The sequence below is a fragment of the Lonchura striata genome, chromosome 6 (genome assembly GCF_050655825.1).
Source record: "Lonchura striata isolate lonStrDom1 chromosome 6, ASM5065582v1, whole genome shotgun sequence".
Lineage (NCBI taxonomy): Eukaryota > Metazoa > Chordata > Aves > Passeriformes > Estrildidae > Lonchura > Lonchura striata.
This window is the reverse complement of record NC_140708.1, coordinates 29,037,712-29,057,316: the sequence shown is the minus strand read 5'-3', so window position 1 is coordinate 29,057,316 and position 19,605 is coordinate 29,037,712. Positions and strand designations below refer to the sequence as shown.

Sequence of the window (19,605 nt, the reverse complement as noted above, 5' to 3'; positions counted from 1 at the left end):
CTTCTCTCTAGGGAGGGCTTGAAGAGGCTCAGGAGTGTGGGGCCTAAGCTTTCAGAATGATGTTAGCCCTTGCTTTTACCTCTGTGCCTTCCCTTATTCCTTATGTGTGTGGTGCCTGCCCAAGGGGATATTGATATCCACCTCCCAATGCCCTCCCATCCTCAGGAACTAAAGGAAAGCCTGAATTCTCTCCACCCAGCTCTCCCTAAGCAAGAGGCTCTCATGCCACCCTTGCTTTTTACCTCAGCCTCTCACTGTGCTGGCCATTGTGTTTTGCTGCTTTTATGAAGTGGGAAATACTCAGCCACCCATGCTGTTGCAGGATATCTAAATCAACTTTATTCACGATCACAGTTATCCAATTATTCACAATGAGTTTTTCTTGTCTTTAAACAGAACACAAAACATCTTAAAGTAAAGCAATGAAATGCAGATGACACAACACAGAGGTACATGGGAACCTACACCAGTCAAACAAAACAAAAGATTAGGATTTTTATTAATTTTTATTGGTTTTGCTGGTTTTTTTTCCTCCCTGGAGAGAGCCTTTTTCTCTTCTCTGCTTACAGCTGGAGGTCAGCCTATGCAGGGGTAGGACTGAACCCCAATTTTTGAACTCAGATGCTGGGGGAGCTTTCAGCTTCTCCTAACTCCTAGAGTTTGGTCCACAGTAAAACAAACACAGTTAATATATTAAAACACTCTCAATTCAAAAGGTGAAAAGGGAATTTACACCACTGCACTGGTACCCATGGATGGAATTTCTTGAAAAATAAAATTTACCCCTTGGCTTTCCCTGCATGGAGTGGGACTGGTCCCACTGGTGTGGTGAAGGCTCAGGAGGCTGCTTATTGCACGTTTCCCCACATCCACTATTTCATCAACACCTTCTTAACCCTTGGGTTCCTCCTTTTCAAAGTCTTTGCACTGGAGTTTGTGTAAGTACTGCAAAAAGCTCCCTGTGTGTGCTGGTCACAGTTGGAGCTGGCTGTGTGCCTGAGGACCAGCCATGCTCCTTGCAGGGCTGCTCTGACTCCCCCCAGGTTGTGCCAACAGCCTCCTCCTGCCCCTCGGTGAGGGCATCTGGGAATGGGAGCCACGAGCTCTGGAGCTTTTGACAGCTGGCCCAGGGGACAGGGCTGGGTTTGGGTTACACATCAGAGGTATGCCAAGAAATGACACAAATCCCTGTCACCCAGAGTATCAGCATTCAAGTTAGTGCTGCCCGCAGGGCAGGCTGGGGGGAGCTGCAGGCCCCTGGGTAGGCTGCAGAGATGGTGGCACCTTCAGAGAAAGGCTCTACAATGTGCTCCCCTCTGAGTAGTCTCATTTTACATCTCTTTGAGAGATGTACATCAAGGATGTGTTTTCCAGGTGTTTTTAGGATCAGCCTCTGCCAGTGTGGGTGGTGAAAACCCACCTGCTGCTGGGGGGTGGGGGGGTACATTATGTCTCCTGCAGCAAGTGCATGTGTGCATTAAAGAGCATTATCCCCACACCACACTGTTCCCCCCTATCCCACCAGTGGCCAAGTGCTTGGGTGCAAGGAAGAGCTCAGCAGGAAGGGTGTGACTCCATGGCCTCCCCTGGTCTGGTCAGATGGGTGACTTGGTGAGGGCAAACTCCACTGCCATGGCACCCTAGCCCTGACACCCCCTCAGGACCCAGACACAGTCCCTCCCTCCCCTGCAGGGAAGGCAGCAGGATGGGCTGGGAAGGGAGGCAGACAGCTCCTGCTGCTGCCCAGCCACACAGCCCAGACCCAAGGGCCAGCAGCCCCGGGTCACACCTGCGGCCATGAAAGAGCAGCAGCTGTCTGCACGGGAACCATGGGGCCACCACTGTCCCTGCTGCGCTCAGCTGGGTTCCTGACTCAGGCAGGAGAGAAGGAGATTTGTTTAAATAAACCAAAGCAAACCAAACTACTCAAGTTAGTTTTCCCTCAATCCTTACTTCCTAACACATAAGGACAGCCATGTCCTGCCGGTGTGGCTGTGAAGAGCTGAGTACCACCTGGCTGGTTTTATCTTAAAGCACAGTGATAAAGTCACCAGTAAAGGTAACCCACAGACGTGTGGGTTTATACATTCTTCCCCGGTGAGGCTGGGGTTTTGCCTCACAAGTGCTGTCTGGATGGCAGGGGGAGAAAGGTGAGGGAGCTGTATCTGCCTCTCCCCCAGGCCCACAGGAGCAGAGATGCTGCTGAACCCCTCGTGCTGCGTGGAGCCCACACGCAGCTTGGTGGTGGTGGTGGGTTCGGGAGCCGCTCCTCATGGACGGGGTGGTGATGGGAGGGGGCTGATGCTGCTGGGAGGGAGCAGAGCTGTTGCCAGTGTTTGTTGCCAAAACCACCATGAAAGCCTCTGTCAAGAATGGCAATGGAGGAGTTTGAGACAGCCCTCAAGGGGCTGCCATGGGTCTGCTCTTCTGTCTGCAGGTATGGGGTGGGTGTTGCTTCACAAATCTTGGGATCTTTTCTGCACTGGCTCCGGCCTCTCTGCTGTGAGTGTGCTCACTGCTCCTTCCTCGCTGTGTCAATGCTTGCCTTGCTCCATCCTTTCTAAGGAGCCTCCTCTGGTCAGGCTGGTTGTACACAGAAACACGTTGCTCATTTCTTCTCTTCTGCTAAGTTGTCTCTGCATGTGGGGTGCCTCTGGAAGGAGATGTGTAGCACTGAACCTTTTACCACTTGCTGTCTATGCTGAAGAGTGGAGACTCCCCTCTGCTGTGCATGGTGTAGAAAGGGATGATTGCACCAGCTGGCATTTTTTGAGATAAACTTTAAAATCCACAAGGGACAGTAGTCCATCGCAAATTCCCTAACACTGGAGTTCAGCCCCAGGGCTTGCTTGGGGGGTAGAGGAGCAGCATCTAAGCTTGTCTCATCTGTTGTCCATGGAAGAGGAGGTGAGGATGGCGGTGGGTGATGGGTTTTGAATCTCCTGGGTGATGAATAAAGACCAAGGCCTGTGTTGTTTCACAGCCTCCTCCCCACGTGCCCAGTCCCCACCACGGCATCTGCTGCTGTTCTAAGTGCTGCGGTATGTTTTGATGATATCTTTGATGGCCCTTCTGCAAATGGGGCAGCAGGCATTGGCCATCTTCTTGAGCTTCAGCCCACATGAATAGCAGAGACACATGTGTCCACAGGAGTAAATGACTGTGTCTACCATGTTCTCATAGCAGATGGTGCATTCATCTCCCCAGGGCCCTGAGACGGACGGGGAGATGGGTGACTCAGGCAAGCTGCCTGGAGAGTTGGGAGCTGTGCCTGCAACACAAAAAAAACATGGTCACTCCTCTTGCCGACATCCCAAAGTAATTTCTGCCCTGCAGCCACAGAGGGAGGAACGACACCGCAGCAGAAATGCATGCTCCATGGACCAGGGTTCCTTCTGCAACATCGCTGTGGTCTGCTGCCCACGAGGAGCAAGCCAAGAGAAGCTGCTCCCATGCAACAAGGATTTTGTAAGTTACGTATCCCACCATCAATGCCTTGGGATCGTGCAGGTGTCTGGAGTTTTAAAAGTGCTGCAGAACAGCCTTACACTTTTTTACTGCATGTGCATTCATCTAAATATCACTGTACTTCATTGGCATGTTAGAAATAGCAATACTGTGTTTTACTGAAGGCGTGTGGAAGGAGAAAGGGGAGGCATAGGCAGACCTTTAGCTCCAGCCCAAGCTACTGTGAGACGTGTCAGGGCCACACAGCTCTCCAGAAGGAGCTCTGCGTCACAGGGCCACGTGTGCAGCAGAAAATCCACTGCTTCCCTTGGGACTTTTCACGATGAAAAGGGTGAGAGAAATATTGCTGTCTAGGCATCCAAGCGGCTTCCACATAAAACAGACTGAAAATAGCCCTTGCAGAGGCTCTCCCTTCCTCCCCAGGGGAGCTGATGGGATAATAATAATCTGTTGATTATTGTGGTTTTCGAGCCCTTCTGGGAGACAAGTGTGAGATGATGAAGGGAGGCAAAGGGAAGGCGGCAGGGGATCCCACCATTCTTACCACTGATAGAGCTGCAGAGGGGGCCAGAGCCACACGTAGACAGCAAGGGGCCAGAGACACCACTGCAGAGGACGGTGGGGGAACTGGGTGTTGATGTGGGCGAGCTCGGTGTCGACAATCCCAGCCGCTCCGCTAATATGGTGGAACCTGCGCCGTGAGAGAAGGAATCTATGGTTACTTTTCAAAATTAAGGCTGACAAGGCACTGGGGGATATGTGGCAGGGGTTGCAGCTCTCGGTACTTGTCAGGTTTGGTCTCATCAGCATGTCTAGGGAGGAGATAAAAGAATCCTCATATGCCTTTTTTTAATGCTAGCAGCTGTTCCTGAAGAGATATCAAGCTCCCACAACCCCTGAAATTGGCTGGAGCTCCCTCAGCTACCATAACCCTTTGTTTCTGCCCCTAAATGTGTCTCAAATCATTTAGTGCAGTAACTTTCCAATGTGGTTTCATGCTCATATGTGCCCCCAGTACAAGAGCCCGCCACAGGCTTGTAGCAGTAGCCTGCAGAAGGGTGGGCTGGACTCCAGCTCAAGAACACATCATTTTGTCAAAAGTGCAAAACTGCACAACTCTGGGCTTCAATAAATTCATACAAAGTCACTCAAGGACTTTCCAGAAACAAACATGAGGGTCTGGCAATCAGGAAACCTTAGCTATGCTCACTGCTCTGCCTCTTTCTTGGGTGGCTTCTGTCAGAGGTAGGGAAAGTTGCCAAAATGCATTTGAATCTACAATCAACACGGACAGCTCTCCATCATTCAGGAATGTTTTCGCCACTTGCATGTCTGGATGTGATGGCTCAAGAGTGCAAAGTTTCTTCAAGTCTCTTCTAGATGTCCCCAGCTCCATTTCTTCCTGTTCTCACTGCCCATCATCAACTCTGTATTAGTGTGCTCTCTGCCAGAGAAGCACCTCTGTCCCACAGCCTGTCTGGCACCCTCCTTCTATCTCAGTCTCTTTCTTCTGCTGGTGTAACAACACATCTCTTAAAGCCCCTTCCAGAAGGGGAAAAAACTCTACCTTCTGCAAAGGTTTTGTAGGGGACTTTTATTGCTGCCAATGCAGCCTGGTCTTTGCTAAGCCAGTGGTGAGGCAGCAGCACACACGTGCTTGAACGAAGGGGATGATTTCCTGGTGGTAAAAACCAGCTTGCCTAAGATTTTAAAGTTTCTAGTTCCCCATCTCAGAAGACAACTAGGGTAACTCGAAATCAGAACTAAAATGCTCAGAGTTCTTCATGTTACCATATAAGGAGCCAGAGGCACAGAGGGTTTGGATCCACAGTGTCCTCAATGAGTTGGAGGCTATTCTCCAGAGAAAAAGCAGCAGTGGGAGGTCAGGAAAACCCCATGTGCCAGAAAGGTCCTTCAGTTGCTATCTGCAGGGAGGCTACTGACCAAACCTGGGAGACAGGGACTCCAAGTGCCAGCTGTGGATTGTGCAAAACAGCAAAAACACAGATTCTCCTGTTCTTTTTAGTAGAAAAAGACTGAAAGTGGAACACAGGAACTGGGAAGGGATCATGTTTGAGTCAAAATCTGTTTTGAGGACTGTGTATGATAGAAGAAGCAATTAGCCTAAGCCATCAGTTCCTCAGTTTCACCCCTCTCCAAAAAAAAGGAGCACTTTGCTTCCAGGCACAAGCTGAAGTTAAACTAGACTCTATAAAGGGCTTTGGAGCTCTCACATTTGAGGTACTGTAGAGAGGTACCTCCCTCATCATGCAGATAGGAGCTCAGGCTGGAGTTCAGCTCAGTAAATAATCAGAGAATGATGCAGCCTCTAATGACAGCTACTAGCAAGAGCCCTTCCCCTCCAGTCTGACAGATGACCAAAGCAGAAAACTTGCCCTGTGGTAACACACACTGAACACAGGCCCAGCAGGGGCACAGGGTTCAGCTCGTTCACTGCACACAGATATGAACACTGAGCAGCTGAACAAGTTTTTCAAGCCTTCCCTCTCCTCCCTACAGCCTGGAGGCATTTCTTCCACTCAGCTGACATACAGCACATTGCATTTCTAACACCGACCTGGTCATTTCATTAAAGGCAAAATAAAGGCTGTTAGGAGTGTTTCTCTTCCTGCACTAATAGGAAAATTTGGAGGTGCCCCAAGTATCACAGCGTATGAGCTGATGAAGCATGCTGGCAGCAGGGCAAATGGCCTTTCCACAGTGCAGGGAGAGCTCAGCAGTGCAGGAACCATGGTTTTCTCTGGTTGTAGCTGGTCTGAGTCCCAAAATGGCCTTACCCAAGAGCCAGCAGACACCTTGCCAATTCTTCCTCCTAATACAAGGCGCAGCTCTTGACTTTTCTCCAGCGTCAGTATAGAGCTTTGTTTAAAACAATCTGAGCTCCCTACCAGACAAGACACATTTCTCCCTTGGTGACAGAATAATCAACATAAGACATGTTACTCATGCTTTAATATATTGCTGGATGCTGTGCAGATATCATGACAAGAAGCATGGAATGAGATCATGAGCAGAGTGGAATGAGTGTGGCCAGCCTGGCTTAACTAAAACCAGATACATGTGCTCAAGGCCAAACATACTCATTGTGTGCACAGAGTTCCCACCAAGAGCCAGCTTTCAAACCATGACTTAAAAAACTAAATAATTCTAAGTAAATCAACTTAAAACATTCTTTCTCTCTCTAAAGCCCCCAGATCAATTGTCTCTGCTGCTAACTTGTCTCATGTTTGATCTCAAACACACTAGAATCATCCTTAAATAGATTTTGAATCAATTCCATTTGCTGTTTTATCTTTACAAAGTACAATTATTAGTAATGACCAATGCAGATTGATGCTTTGTCTGCACTTCTGTCATCACTGTGGGAGACGTGCGAATAAATGAACCTCTCTGTCCACCACCAAAGGAGAGTGTTATGTTTTCAGAAGAGTGCTTAATCATGAAATGTACAGACAACATCATGCCAGGAAAGGCTGCTAGTATGCTAAAGATTTGTAATTCAAAATAGTCTGGAAATAGGATCAGAAATAAATGGTATGGTGTTCAATGTGATCAAATGCAAAATGCAGCATTTAAGCAGAGATAATTAGCTACCTAAACACGGGACAGGGAAATAGTCCATTCTATTTGAAATACAGACATCCTACAGAAAAAGGCCTAGAAATTGCTGGAGGTCACCAAGATGATCATAAACTGAGAATACCGTCCTGTTACAAAAAGGTTGAGCCAATTCAGGGTTGTGTGAGGCTAATTAAGGAGGCTGGAGACACTGTGGTATCTTTGTCCCTATAAATACTCAAAACTCAACTGGACAAAGTCTTGTGCTACCTTGGAAGTAAGCCCTGCTATGAGCAGGAGGTTGGATTAGGCAATTCCATGGGGTCCTTTCTGACCTGAAGTATTGTATGATTCTATGATTTTTATATGGCAAAATTTTTCACAGCCTGATGAATGAAGTAAAGAAACAATCTGTTCTTCATGAATGTTCTGGGTAAGACAAGAAATCATGGCTTCGGACTCCTAAGGTGCCAAGGTTTGTCATTATGTAGATAGTGAAGCACTGTAAAGCTATCAGACTTCCCAGAGAGACCATGGCATCTCCATCATTAGAGCTCTTCCAGGACAGGAAGGTGAAGTAAGTAGTCTCTTAGGATCCCATGCAGCATTTAGAATTTTTATGAGAGTAGCTATCTGAATCCCTAATCACCCTTTTATAAAATGTCCTGTGACCAAAATACAGCATCTGTGGCCATCAAGAGATGCTTTTGATTCTCTGTATCTATGGTGGTGAACAGGATGATTTCCCAGAACAATGCAATCCACTCTCTCCAGGGTATCTCTTGAGGGTATCCCAACTTCCAAGCATCTCTCCTAATGGCTGCTGTCTGGGGAGAGCTGTACTGCTGGAGGGCTTATAATGGTAAGAAGACCAGATACAGTCAATGCTTCCTAAAAACACAGTTTTCAATTAACTCTCCCCCTCAATTATTTTATAAAAATATTATTTCTACATACATTTCTTTAACAATAATGCAGAACCAGTTGTCTTCATTCCAGAATCATCCTTTTTCCCCCCGCTTTGAACTGACCCCACTTAAATTTTGTTTTTCCTGGCTTACAGGATACAGTCAGCGAATGTCCACTACTATACAAGTCAGAGTTCACACAGTTTGATGATTTTCAACATTTTAATGGGCTTTCTTTACCCACAATCATCTTGACAAGTATTCCAGAAGCTTAACTAAACATTGTTCTTAAAGGACAAAGTACAGGAGCCTCCTTCCATAGTTTCTAGGGGAGAAAAAAGTCTTATGCAACATAGAAACTTGCCCATATGCTGAGTTTCATGTTGAGCATATTGACAGCCCCTTCTCTTTTATAACACATATGCTGCATGAATACGACAGATAATAAGGATCAGGTAATTATCAATAGCAATCACAGATTTTTCAATGTTGTTCCATCTATCCACAAACAGATCCCCAGAGCTTCCAGCACACAGTGGAAAAGGTTAGTACAGCTGCTCAGGTCTGGCTGCAACACATTTAAGGGAGCTCAAGAGATCTCTGCACTTCTCATACATTTCAGTCTAGTGAGCACTGGTACCTGGCAGTCATAGTCACTTAGATGCCTTTTAAAACTCAACATGATTTCCTTTTGTTAGGAGACAGATTGTTTAAGCATGTCAGCTAAAATTCTTACTCTACCTCAAAAACTGTTCAATACCCTTTCTCATATTTAACACCCTCAGTGTATCATGGCCATTTATTTTGTTATCTAAACAGGATCCAGGTTCTTCCAAAAATCTGGCACAAATGTGGCTTCTAAGCTCATGTGAACATCTCTCTAAGGAGGTCTGTCCTGCAATACATGAGCTGCTCCAGAGTGTGGGCTGTGACATTACTGGGACTGGATACTGGATACTGGAGCATCCATGTTCTCTTCAGATTTTCTTTCTTCCAGCCATGGCTGCAGGAGAGCTATTCTGTCCCCCAGCCCCACTCAGGTCTTGCCCAACAGGGACTTTTGAATCCATTGTGCTAAAACAAAAGAACAAAGCACCTGTGGCTGCCCAGTTATGTGGTAGTTAAAGATCAACGATAATGTTAGGGAAGGATGTGAGCATATCCATCATTTCTGAATGCTGTAAAGTACATGTATTTACACATCCATTTGTTGTGTTCCCACGGTGATGGGAACAATACTACCCTGGCCAGAAACCAGAGCTTCCTTCCCCTTGAGCTCAATGGTTTTTGGTCAACCATGCTTTCAGAACCAGCCTCTGTACTGCAGCTCATCTCTGCCTCTCAGGTACATCAGTACCTGGTGACCCACATCAGCTGGTGACCCATGGGCTGTTTTGCATTCAAGTATTTCCTGAAGGACTTAAAACTGTTCTGAATAGAACAATAACACATTTTGTCCTTCACAGGCCCATGAAAACATAAGGGATTTTGCATTATGCTAAAGAAATGTCCGGAAATAGGTCAAAAAGCAGCCTGGCAGATTTTGCATGCAAAAACCATAAGGTCTGTGTTTGCAGATGGGCGTCAGACAACCACTGTTTAAGGAAGTAAAAGTTAGATCCAAACCACATGGAGAACAACAGTTCAGACTTTCATGAGGAACAGAAAAGGAGTGTATTTTATGGCTTTACTGGAGCCTTGCTGTCTGCTGTGTCCAGAAGGGCAGCGGGGCACCAGCACATCCATTACCCTCCTGCAGTCACAGGCACACTCCAGCTAAGCAGGGGAAACATGAAAGCTCCAAATGCCACTGACATTTTTGATTCAGCAGCACTCACAGCCCAAACCCAGTGTGCTCCCTGGAAGCAAAGAGCAAACTTACAGGGTGTCTGTCTCATCCTGACAGGTTGAAGTTCAGTAGTTACTCAGCACTTATATCCTGCAAAATCCTGAAGGGATGGAAACCATGCAATGAACATTTGGCTGAACTGAAGTGAAAGAGTCATACAGCTGGAGCTCCACCTCTCAACTTGAGAAATTCTAGAGCAACAAAGCACCCAGGCACATGCTTACATCAAGAAGAGGTGAAAAAAAAAGCCTGGATTAAGTAGCTGAAACCACAAAAAAATGAGAAATTGGTGCTTTCATCTTGTTTAAGAAAAACAAATCAAGGGTATTTGGGAGACAACGGCAAAGATAGTTTGGTGAGCAAAAGGAAAATTGCTGCCCAACCCAGCACCTCCAACCCCTGTGCTTTTCCAGGAGGGACAGGTATAAATAGGGTGGTAGGTGCATACAGGAAACAAATACTTTAACTTTTCTTGGCCAGCACTCTCTGGATTTCCATGGGCACTGCAGGATGCAAAGGGATCTGACAAAGAATCAAAGAAAGAGTTTAATCTGCTATGTGATTCTCACAGTAGCCAGAATAACTAACTCACAGCAGTGTTAGATCAAAGAATGGGTATATTTTTTCTGTCCTCACAGACAAGTTGCAAGGCAAAGAGGCTGGTATGGAATCCTATATCCTGTATATTTCCTGTAGGAAGGCAAAGGTGTTATGAGATAAAGGAAATCTATACCTCACTTACTATGAAAATCTCACTGCAACCAGTAATTGTTTCTTATACTAATGATGATAATAGTTCCTGCTCTTGTCAAGAACAACATGCAGAGGACAAGACATTTGGGAGCCCTGTGGCTGTTGCTGGAGGAGGTGTGATTGCTTTACCCAGCCTTTACCCAGACACCAGCTCACACCTCAGAGCACAGGCTGATGTCACTGACCACCTGTGGCAAGTGCAGGTGAATTATATGTCATGTGTGATGAGATCTGTGTGTGCTACAAAGGTGCCATGAACAGGTATTAACATTGATATTGCTGGCATTGACCACAGGGAAGTCAAGCATTTGACTGTATCTGCCTCTCCAGTTTTCCAAGGCCCAAGTAATAACTTGTCCTCTCTCACACAGCAGCTTCCCTTTGTGCTAACTCTCCTTTGAAACAATGAACATAAAAGGTGAATGGAGAGCTCTGTGCAGTGCTAGAATCAAGCCCAGCACTTAAGGATGTTGTATTCTCTTTGCAGATGTTTCAACTTACCACCAATAATGTGTACTTCACTCAGAATGAAAGCAAACCACACATGGTAGGAGTATTTATGATGAGGCACCAATTAATACAAGTGGATTGCCTTCCAGGAAGCACAGAATATTAACTCTCCTCTTTCCCCAGTCTCTAAGACCATAAAATACCCTGTACCCTGCAGTGCATAGGAATTTCAGGCTGTTAAATGACACACACGGGCCCGTTAGATCCCAATCAGTTTAAATGAGGCCATTTTCCATACAAATCAAAACATGGAAGATAGAACTCTGGGGTATGTCTAATTGAAAGTCAGTTAAAGGAAGAGATTCATTATGTGCATTTCTGTGCAACAATGTCTAGGCAGTTATCAGGCTTCTCTTATGCTGTGTTTAAATCAACAGTTTCCACGTCACTTCAATGAACCAAGGTGCAGAAGGATCAAAATTATCCATATGGATAATGTACTGACCCGATCAGAGATGAGGGGGTGTGATTTGCTACTGTCAAGAACTATCTTCTCTCAAGCAGGAAAGGCTTCTAAACTCAGAGCTGGAGAACCAAAATCCTGGATGCTTCTCACTTGTGCGAGATACCTTTCTACAAACTCACCTACAGTCTGTGCTATGGGCTGTGTGTGTAAAAACTGCACATACCAAATGCCATTTAAATCTTTTGTGTGCTCACTGCAGTAATTGCACATGCAAAGTCTCTAAGTGCACCCAGAGAGGAGAAGCTTTTTGGAAGGGACAGAATCTCTGCCATTGGATGCTGGAGTCCTGCGACAGTCAAGGATAAAAATCTTATTCACACAGGAATGGACAAAAGCATGGAAAGATGAGGTAAGATGGGATCATCTCCCAAGGAATCCTACAGATTTTTGGGAGGAACAGGCCAGACAAGTGCCACAGCAGAGACAAGAGAAGAGAGAGAAAGTCTTCCACGGGGATACACTGGAGACAGCAGTTGCAGGAACAGTATCAGCAAGATTAAGTGAGGTATTCTGGGACACAGAGAAAAAATACTGTTTAGAAGGGAGAGGGCAGTCTCCAGTGGCCTGTGAATCATTAGTGGTCTGTGGTGAGCTGGTCATTCACCTTGGATAGAGCAAAAGTCAAGGAAAACCAGACAGGGCAGTGTGATGAACATCACAGAAGGAGACAAATTCTCTCTGGTAAACCATTGCTCCTGACACCTAAGCAAGACACTCCTCTGTTCATCATAAAGTTTCAGGCCTTTCAGTCAGCCCCAGGAAAAAGGCTGTTTCAACAAGGGCATCACTACCAGGACTGCTAAGTTTGACAACCAGTAAGAGTCAAAATGGGCACAGCTCTGAGTTAGCCTGCCTGTAACTGGGACTGCCTGCAGCTGGCAGTCCTTCAGACTGGCACCAAGGCCACTTCAGATCAAATTTCACTGTTGATTTAAAGAGCCCTTTGCCAGCAAATTGTGTGCCACAGTACTCTGCTGAACTAATTTCCAATTTGGTTTGTTGCCCACTGGTGTTGTCAGAAATCCCGAGGACGTGAGGACACAGAGCTGTTTTTTCTGCAAGCCCCATGTCAGATCCTTCTTCCTCACCCCCTCAGTTTTGAGCACATTGTCCAGTTTCAAGAAATTCTGAAAGAAGGATGCAAACCTCAGCAACAATTAATATCTAAGTATTCTTCAATGGGCAGCTAAGCGGGAGCCCCAGCTCATGTCCGTGGTAAAGGAGGGGGGAAGGTGTCCCACATACTGCATTTATCCAGCATGGATGTGAATTCAGACTTACCCACACCAAATGGTGGCTCTTGGGTTGTTTTTTTCATGCCTAGGACTGGCTCTTGGCCAGCATTAGGAGACATCCAGAAAGCTGCTACAACGTGCAGCTGTTCTGGTGGGGCTGGAGTGATTGAAGTGCATGGAAAGAAAGGACACAGATAAGTTGGCAACTTGGCTTCATTAGTGTGACTGTTGATGGAACATGTTGTTTCATTGCTCAAAAGAAAGCTTCAATATTATTGGAAAGGATAAAATCCACAAGGGAAACCAAAACCAAAAAAAAAAAAAAAAAAAAAAAAAAAAAAAAGATTAAGGAAGTTGTTTTACTTGCTAGCAGTTCAACTCTGAGACAAAAGAAAATGAAATAATATCCCCAACCATTTGGATCCTCAAACATTACATATATAAACTTATTGCTGTGATAGCTTCTCCAGACATGAGTCATACATTTTGAAACCTTATGGGGTCAATCAATTTAACTTCCTTCATAAATGAATTACACCACCAAAACCTGACCAAAACCAGACCATTGTATCCAGACTGGCTCATTTCAAACTTTCAGAGCTGTCAATAAAACTGTGTGTGAGCTGAAATGCTTACCAGCAAAAGCTGAAAGCAGTAAATCAAATTTAATAGGTTGGTTTTGTTGACTATACAGGAATGATATCTGAAAAAATAAAACCAAACCTCAACTAATGAAATTCCTAAAGGATACACAAAGACTTTTTCATTTCTACATGCCTAATGATCTGGGTTTCTGTTTGGTTGTTTTTATGTGCATAATCCCCAGAATTACTAAATTAAGACCAGCACTTAACATATAAAATATTTAGAAGGGCTTCCCAGACAAAAAGGATCTATTGCCTCCCTCAATAGCTGGTTCCCATAGTTAATTACCCTCATTTATGTTTAATTTAAATTTGTGTCCATTTCCCAGAGCTTGATATTTTTATGCTATTATCTGCTACATTAAGGTGCCCTTCTCTTTCATTTATCTTTCCTTCATGTAGTCAAGTTGCCTTTTAAACTTTTCTTTTAAACAAATTGATTTTTTTCTGCCTCCTCTACAGATGACTGTGGTCTCTCACTTCATTATACTGGGGCTTGGGTTTAATTTATTTTACTTTTGCTGGGATGGCATGAAGAATAATAGTGTTTCCAACTTCATCTTTATTTTCGACTGTTTTATTTCTCTTACGGCAAATATATTGCCAGTATATGATGCCAGATTGATAAGAGGAAAACAGAAGTCAGAATTCTTTACTATCCAGCAAACCCCACACTGCCCTCCTCTCCTACAGAGTCCTGAAAGATCACCAGCCTGGGTAGAGATGGTCTCCCCTGATATTAGGAAATAAATGTTGTATCTCCAGCACAGTGGAATAACTGGAGTAACTGCAGTCAGCAAATGTCAGCTTCTATGGCCAAGTCACAAGCAAGCCGAGACCTAAGTTTGCTCCTGCTCTGCATCAGGACTAAATAAATAATGTTTAGGCATGAAATACAGAATCCAGTGATCAATACCTGGAGTCATATTGTTCTCCAAGTGAAAAACAAACCTTCTCTAGGGGCAAGAGTGTCCATTCTCCAAACAAAACAGAAAAGCTGGAGAAGAAGCAAACCCAGCAACTTTAATTTCATTTTCTAGTCAGTTGTAGTGCTGACGTTCCTTTAACACTGTATAATGTCACTTTGGTTAATCTCACAATGGTGTGCCCAGAAATAGAATGACATCTGCTATTTAGGATAGGTTTGGTACAATTATGCCTTTTGCAATATTTGTGTCTCATTTCTTTCAAGGATATGTAACTTCACTTTTTCTATTTAAACTAGAAAAGGACGAGTATAAATGTCTTCTGCTGTGATATAAAGTTCAAATTATAAAAGACAGATCTCACAAAATTACTCTTGTTTGCATTCTGAAGATGGAGCATGTCATTAGAAAGATGAACACTTTACATTCTTCTTACATTTTCTAATATTATAATGACACATATTATGCCAAGAACCATAATCTGTTCCACTGCACTGCAAACAGTGCACATCACCTCCCTAATAAAACTGCAATAGTTAGAGATGGGAGTTCATTATTTTCTTTGCCTTCTGTCAGGATATTGCTGGTCCATGTAATTACTGCAGTTGCAGAGATTCACTTAGGGCAGCATCAGTGCTTTTCTCTGGGCAGTGGCACTACACTGATGTTGCACTGATACTGGGACTGCACTGCTCCCAGCATTGTCATACTGGAAATATAGGTATGAAAAGCTCTATTTGTATTTTAATACCTGTTAAAAACTACAGGCAAGCTCCTATTTCATAGCATTTAACTTGGAGATAGCAGCTTGCTGCCCAAGCTGATGTGGATAAAGTTGTACACTCAGCAGGGTCTTATCCTTTCCTTGAGAGAGGCAAGGTCAGTAAGTCCAGCTCTTTGCACTTACATCTCACTAAGGAATAATAGCCCATTATCAGGTTCTTTTCCAGTGACCAAGGCTAGAAAAGCCTGTCATGGTCACAAACACGAGAAGTGAGGTGTTTTCCAACTCTGCACAATTCATTTCATGCATACAAGTGTAGATTTATCTAAAACATGCACTGGGATGTACTGGTTTGGGCTGAACTTGTGATCAAGCAGGGAGGACACTTGCAGGGTATGCACAGCAGGATGTTTACACAGGAGGTCTGTGTTCATGCCCATGCTCTGTCAAATTCAGTGCGAGGATGTGATTCTGTCCCTCTGGGGAGACACATCCTTGCTGCCCTGTTTCAGAGCTCATTGCAAACAGGCTGATTGCTCTGTGCCAAACTGCCAGAATTAGTGATCTCATATGAAAGGAAGCACTGGTTGATGATTTAGTTTTACCAGCAGCTCAATGACCTAAGTATGTTTTCCTTCTAACACACACAGGAGCATTTAATCTCCTGCTTTACTGGGCTCTGTTTGATTTCACCTACCATTATCACAATGGCATGCTGGTAGAGAGCAGAGCTAACCATGGATTATGTACAGTACCCACATCAAATGTAATCAGGCTGAATTAGCAGGGATTGAGTCTTGGGCTCCTGGAAATAAATTGTAGTATTACATTTGTCTTCTGTGAGCCTTTAACAGCCACAAAACACTCACAGCATAGGCCTGTGGTCAAGTTCAAACAAATGATACAAGGCATTTCATATTGTGATTAAGGTGAACTGGACCCTGCAGACAGATATGTGTGTGTTCACAATTTATCTTTAAAGACTGTAAATCCTAAAAAAACGATGTGTTGGTTGGCTTTTGAGTTTGATGGAGAGGTAGGCTATTGGGTTTTTTTTTTTTTTGATGTTAGGTATGGAAAGGATTTGAAGCAAAATTGAATATAAGTATACTTAAAGTTATATAACAGTATAAACAGAAAGGAGCATTTTTAAATATTATTCATTTAGAGGAGTACCAGGAATTGCATGATGTTCTCAGAATCCATCTTTTACTGTCTGACACTGATGCCAGCACAACCATGATATGGTTCAAATTAATGTCCGAACACATCCATTACTTAGTCTAATATACACACAAAAAAAAGTGAATTTGATCCTGAGAAATCCTATTTCAAAGCTTTTCCCTCCAAACCTTCGAACATGACTTACAGCATTTCAATGAAGTATGTCAGCTAAAAGATCTGAAAAAACAGCAAAAATACCAAGAGGTATACCTTCAGAGGTCTATCAACCTGTGTGAGCTACACGGCCTTAAAAAGTCTGGAGGACAAGGAAACCTTTCTCCTGTTGAGACGGTCAGTGCCATGCTCAGTGAACCAGTGTGTTTCCTCTCTGCTTGCTGGCTTGCCTCTCACATATAAGCCTGGGGAAAGCAAGAGCACTCCTCTTTTGGGAGTCCATCATCCCAGATATCTAACACACAGAAAAGGGTATCAGGCCTCTTTTCTCCTGCTGGCCATGCCTTACATTAGCACAGCCCAAAGCCCATCTCCTCTGCCCTCCTTGCTTCTCCTAGGTCAGTGATGACTCATCTGTACTTAATGGAGGTCCCTGAGGCTTAATTCATTATCTGAAAAGATCTTTTGAGACCATCATGTGAAGGGTGTTACAGAAGTGCAAAGAGGTTAAGTCTTGTAAATCACACCCATATATTATGTTTGTGCCTTTGCATATTTCTTTCTTTTTATACAACCAAAATTTGTACCTCATCCTAGAGCAAGGAGGGAGCCTTTCACTCCCTCTCCCATGATGTACTCCCCACTTGCTTTCTTGTGCACAAGGTTTGGAAAAAGGGGGTCCAACATACCCAGCAATCGAATTTGCATGATGGCGCCGTGTAAAACGAAGAACATCCAGAGGGGCTGGGAACAGTCCGCGCAGACCTGCATGCCAACGCCGGCACCGTTGTGGCTCAAGTGCAGCTCACCATCAGAATTCACCATAAATCCCAGGATGTCTCCGCTCTGGAGGGCCACCACCACTCGGCAGATGGCCCAGAACTCCTTTCGGTCGACCAGGGATTCGGGGTTGTAGGGGAGGTCACTGGGGCGCAGGGTGCTGGGGTCGCAGGACGTCACCCCGTAGGAGAGCGTCCCTGTGCGCACGGCGTTGGACTTGTTGATTTTGACGAAAATGGTCTCGTTGATCCGAAGGGGTCTGCTGGTGAACACCAAAGTCCTCTCCTCCCGGGCGTGCTCCAGGCGGGCCACGGTCTGGTCATCGAGGATTTTGACGTGGGGTCCCCGGAGGTGGTGGAAGCGGAGGTCGCTCTCCAGCTGGGACGGGAGGAGGTGGGAGTGCTGGGAGTTGAGCGAGTTCTGCGGGATGGGGCAGGTGGTGGCCGTCACGTGGAAGGCGTCCTCCTGCAGGTTGAGGTCACACAGGCTGACCGAGAGGCGCGTGTCCTCGGTGTCCCGCCGCAGCGAGGCCCGGCGGATGGCTGTGAAGGAGCGGGGCCGCAGGCAGTCGGGGGGGATGATTTCACTGTCTGGGGGAGAAAGAACACAAAAAAGGGGTCACATTCGGAGAAAATTACAATGTCCAGGAGCTTGAGAAAATATGGGTTTGCTCAATATGTTTTCCCCTTTGAAATATGGGAGCAGAGTAACATAAAATACATTTGCAATCAATTGCTGCTCTTGTACTTTCTCCACCAGCAACAACATTTCCAGTTTCCGAGCACGCAGACTCAAAATCAATGGCAAGAATTACCCAAGGGAGGCTCTCCTTGGAGAGGGAAAGCAGAGGATAAATATCTGAAATATATCCTCAACGTACCAATCAATATCTATACAGGCTCTAAGTTTTCATGCCCTCTTTATTGTCTACAGTAATTCCCACAGACTTATGAAATAAATATCTAGCTACAATTTTTTTTTAAAGAAATTGCTATGTTCAGCTCTATAGTATTCATTACCATATGAATTTTAATTAATGTTTCTGTCTATAGCTAATCATTAGTGTCCTGGTTCTCACTGCAGAGTAGTACAGATATAAATTTTATAGTGCAGAATTTGAGAATATGCTGGGTTTTAGAAATACAATACAATAATTTATCATTTCCAACCCAAATAATTAAAATTCAAATCCACAGATATATAACTAAGAAAGATGATGCTCAGACATTCAAATCCACCAGTGGAAACAAAATTGAACCATATCTTCTATGTTAGTATTGCCTGCTGCTTCAAGAACTAATAAATTTATTTGATTATTTTTCCGAGGACGATACTCCTTTGTCTTTAATGCTGAAATTACTTACATTTAACAGACATGCTGTTGTCTTAGAAATTTTAAAGAACAATATACTGAGAAAAAAACCCTTCATTACAAAATTATAAAGAAAGCTGAGATAATGCAAAAATCTATTCTTATGTCCAACTTTCTGACCTCTGAGGAGCATGAGGAGACATTCACTTGTGTGAAAGTTGAGTATGTGGGAAACTCCTTGGACAGTGCAAGAAGCTGTGACCCAACTGGACTGCAGTCTGTTGTGGCTTTGAGTCCAGGTCCAAACAGCAGGAGGTGACACCACCCAGACAAGACAAAGCAACACACCCCAGCGTGGGACGTGCTGCAAACACAGCACAAGAGGGAAAGGCAAAGCTGTCCCTAAAGCACATGCTAGACCCCTGCAGTGGACACCTCTTCCAGCCACATATCCTTGGGATTTTCTTTATGACAACAAAGAGCAGGACATCAGATTATCTAAGGATTTTCCCAATGGGATGTACTCTCTCCCAGTACACCAGAGTAGTAGCTCTGTACTGGTATGCCAAGGAATAATGCCACTACTGAGTAACCAACATCTCCTGCAGTATCTGTGGTCTGACTAACAGCCTTTCCTGTCCTCCTCTTCTGGGAGTCCTGACAAGAGCACACCCACACAAGGTTTGGCTTCAGTAGAACTCTTTGCTTTGCTTAAACTGGATTATTCCAGGCTCCTCTTTAAATAAACTGCTATTACAAGGGAAGCAGAGTCTTAAAATAAAAATGGGCTTTGTTTTTCATATTTGATTTTCTGCATACTGATATTTCAGCCTCTCAGAAGTTAATTGAAGAAAAGGAGGAATAAATAAAATCAGAAATTACCCCAAGTAATCTAGAAGTGGGTCGCATTAATGCTTTGAAATATATGGGCTAACATTTGCATTCCAAGTGCTCCTGCTGGATAGCACTGGACTTATTTTATCCTTCTTTAGCCGGAAACCTACATAGGAGAACAAATTAATACTGGCAGCTGATGACAATTCTTTTGTGTAGGTGAATGGATAGAGACCTTTCTGAATAGGAACAGAAGGTCCTCTCTATTTTATTCCCTGT

At 44.6% G+C, this 19,605-nt stretch overlaps 1 protein-coding gene across 5 annotated transcripts in view; it reads right to left on the bottom strand.

Annotated features, from left to right (window-relative positions):
- Positions 1-316: 316 nt before the first annotated feature.
- The window catches only part of NEURL1 (neuralized E3 ubiquitin protein ligase 1), a 145,136-nt gene continuing 125,847 nt past the window's right edge, over positions 317-19,605 (bottom strand). For all 5 annotated transcript variants that reach the window (XM_085583672.1, XM_021536311.4, XM_085583673.1 and 2 more), the window contains 3 exons: positions 17,090-17,770; positions 4,013-4,159; positions 317-3,271 (listed from right to left, as the gene is read on the bottom strand). In XM_085583672.1, the coding sequence (XP_085439798.1) occupies positions 3,030-3,271; positions 4,013-4,159; positions 17,090-17,770 (1,070 nt within the window). In that variant the 3' untranslated portion in view covers positions 317-3,029. The remainder of the gene's footprint in view (positions 3,272-4,012; positions 4,160-17,089; positions 17,771-19,605) is intronic.